This window comes from Lipotes vexillifer, unplaced genomic scaffold (assembly GCF_000442215.2).
Source record: "Lipotes vexillifer unplaced genomic scaffold, Lipotes_vexillifer_v1.1 scaffold1034, whole genome shotgun sequence".
In the NCBI taxonomy this organism is placed as follows: Eukaryota; Metazoa; Chordata; class Mammalia; order Artiodactyla; family Lipotidae; genus Lipotes; species Lipotes vexillifer.
The window spans coordinates 251,222-253,397 of NW_006790288.1; the positions used below are offsets into that span (position 1 = coordinate 251,222).

A 2,176-nucleotide genomic window follows, 5' to 3' on the forward strand; every position below is an offset into this window, starting at 1 on the left:
GGGAAAGAGAGAGAGAGAAAAAAAAGACGTTAGCTTAAGCCCTTACACCTCCTCCTTTCCAGAAAACAGATAAACTTCTTAAGTCTAACTTAGAGTTCTAGAGCAAATTCACTTCGTAATTTTTCTTTTTCTTTTTCTTTTTTTTTTTTTTTTGAGTGGGAAGGCAGCAGGGGATTGGACATAGCATCACACCTACAGGCCTCAGCCTGCACCCGTCCATCCCGTCCCTAGCAGGCATCGGGGCAGGTCTGGCACCCTTTGGAACGGCCCAATCTCCCGCCCCGGAGGAAACACTGCTGGCCCTAATCGGGGCCCCCCAAACTCCCTGAGTTCATTCCGGGCTTGTCCCCTCCAGTCACCCTGGTTCCGCTCGGAGATCGGCCCGGCCGCCATGGCGAAAGAACTCCCGCCGTCTCCAGACAACGATCCTGCCCCTTGACCTCAGTCACAACTTCCACTTCCGGGGCGAAAGCAGACGTAGGGCGGTGGGCGGGTCCTAGGCAGGGGAGGAGCCGGAAGCGGCCGCGGCCATCTTAGGAGCCGCTGATACGTGAAGCGGCGGAGGTGAAGGTGTTTGGAGTGCGTCTGGGAGTTGTCAGGGCGGGGCAGGCGAACGGAAACACTCAGACTCTCCTAAGGCAGTGCTAGACGTTAAAGGGTCACACTGCTCCCGAAAATGTCAATTCAAAAGCTGAGAGAACAAAACTTCACTTTTCATGTATTTTGTAAACTTCTTTCGTTTCCCAGAGAAGGGTGTGCTGAGGAACCCCCCAACGCAAGGCGTGGAGGCAGCTGTCCGCCCCGACCCGCAGCCTTTGGACAGATACGGCCTCACAGCCCCGGCCTGGGCTTGAGGTATTTCGTTTTTCTTCAGCGAGGGGATTGCGGAAGGTCTGAGCTTGCCTAGGCGTCATTACATAGAGAGTGAGGGGAACATGAGGCTCAGAGGTGGAGTGATAGCAAAGCTGAAGGGTGGTTGACACAGAAGCCCAGAGTCCTCCGTCTCAACGTCCAGAGCGCACCCTGACGCCCAGCAACGTCTGGGTGTCTTTTGACCCATCTGCACGGAAGAGAGAACCCAAATTGCCTGTGAATTCTTCAGAGCCTCCCCTGACCCATCCCCTTATTTCCTTAGCAATAATATGGTCGGTACCTTCCTCTCTTGGGTCACACCCCCTTCGCCCACCCCCACCACCACTCTCTTACCTAGGTTCCTTTATTCAGACACAAGAAACAATGCCAGCAGCGTGTATAAATATTGTGCTTTAATGAACTCCTTAAATAGAAATGTCACGACAAAAATATACAATTGGAAGAGACAGAGTGTCTCCCATACCCATGGAAAACTGTAAAGGAAGAAGTAGAAATCGGAATTATAGGAACAGCAAGAGGAGGTGAGAAGGAGGTCTCTAGGCCATCTTGTTGACACTGATAAATGGTATCTCTGATGTCACAATTTACCAGCTCAGTATCCAAAATTTCCATCCAAAAGGGATGGCATTGCCCTGAAAAAAGGATGCGATCATATTCTGGATTGTTTTGTTTGTTTTCATTTCTTAATTCTTCAAATCACAAGAAACTATTTAAACCAAACAGGGTAGGGTAAGAGTTGGATAAGGTTAGCACCACCCATCTGCAATGGAAACTCAAATCAGTGAGCTTGTTTAAGGGCTGGCATATGAAAGCTGAGGCAGCAAGACCAGGTAAGAAAAATTGAAGGATTAGACAAAACTCTCCCTCACCCCAGACCACCCTCTGCCCTGCCCATGAGAAAGCCAGCAATTTCAACGGGACTGGGAGATAATGGTATTTGGATTTCTTTTCTTGGAGTGATCCTCAGGAGATATTCTTGGTGTCCATTTCCTTAATAACTCCTGAAGATGGGCTAGCTCAGCCTGAAGGCCAGAGATCGTGGGAGCTGAGAGTCCCATCTGGGGAGGGGGTGAAGAGAGGCAGAGAGGAATATTATTTTAGCTGCAGCTCTCTGCTCCTGGCATCCTTAATTCTCTTTCCCCCTCCAACTGTGCCCTAGTTTCCACTTGATAATAGTCGCAAGCAGTTTCCCCACACTCCCAGACCTATCCACTTTGATACCAACAAGAATGGTACCTCACTTCCCAGACCCCAGCCCTTTCCAGCTCCTGGAAATATCTGGTTTCTCCTAGAACTTCTGGTT

General features: G+C 50.0%; 2 protein-coding genes across 4 annotated transcripts in view; both read right to left on the minus strand.

Moving 5' to 3' along the window:
* The window catches only part of SF3B4 (splicing factor 3b subunit 4), a 4,883-nt gene extending 4,192 nt beyond the window's left edge, over window positions 1–691 (minus strand). Inside the window, exon 1 of the mRNA XM_007463482.1 lies at window positions 360–691. Coding sequence (XP_007463544.1) covers window positions 360–393 — 34 coding nt within the window. The 5' untranslated portion in view covers window positions 394–691. The remainder of the gene's footprint in view (window positions 1–359) is intronic.
* Window positions 692–1,247: 556 nt separating this feature from the next.
* Window positions 1,248–2,176, minus strand: part of MTMR11 (myotubularin related protein 11) — an 8,803-nt gene continuing 7,874 nt past the window's right edge. For 2 of the 3 annotated variants that reach the window (XM_007463484.1, XM_007463483.1), the window contains exon 17: window positions 1,248–1,931. In XM_007463484.1, the coding sequence (XP_007463546.1) occupies window positions 1,785–1,931 (147 nt within the window). In that variant the 3' untranslated portion in view covers window positions 1,248–1,784. The remainder of the gene's footprint in view (window positions 1,932–2,176) is intronic. The other variant, XM_007463485.1, reaches the window with a different exon arrangement.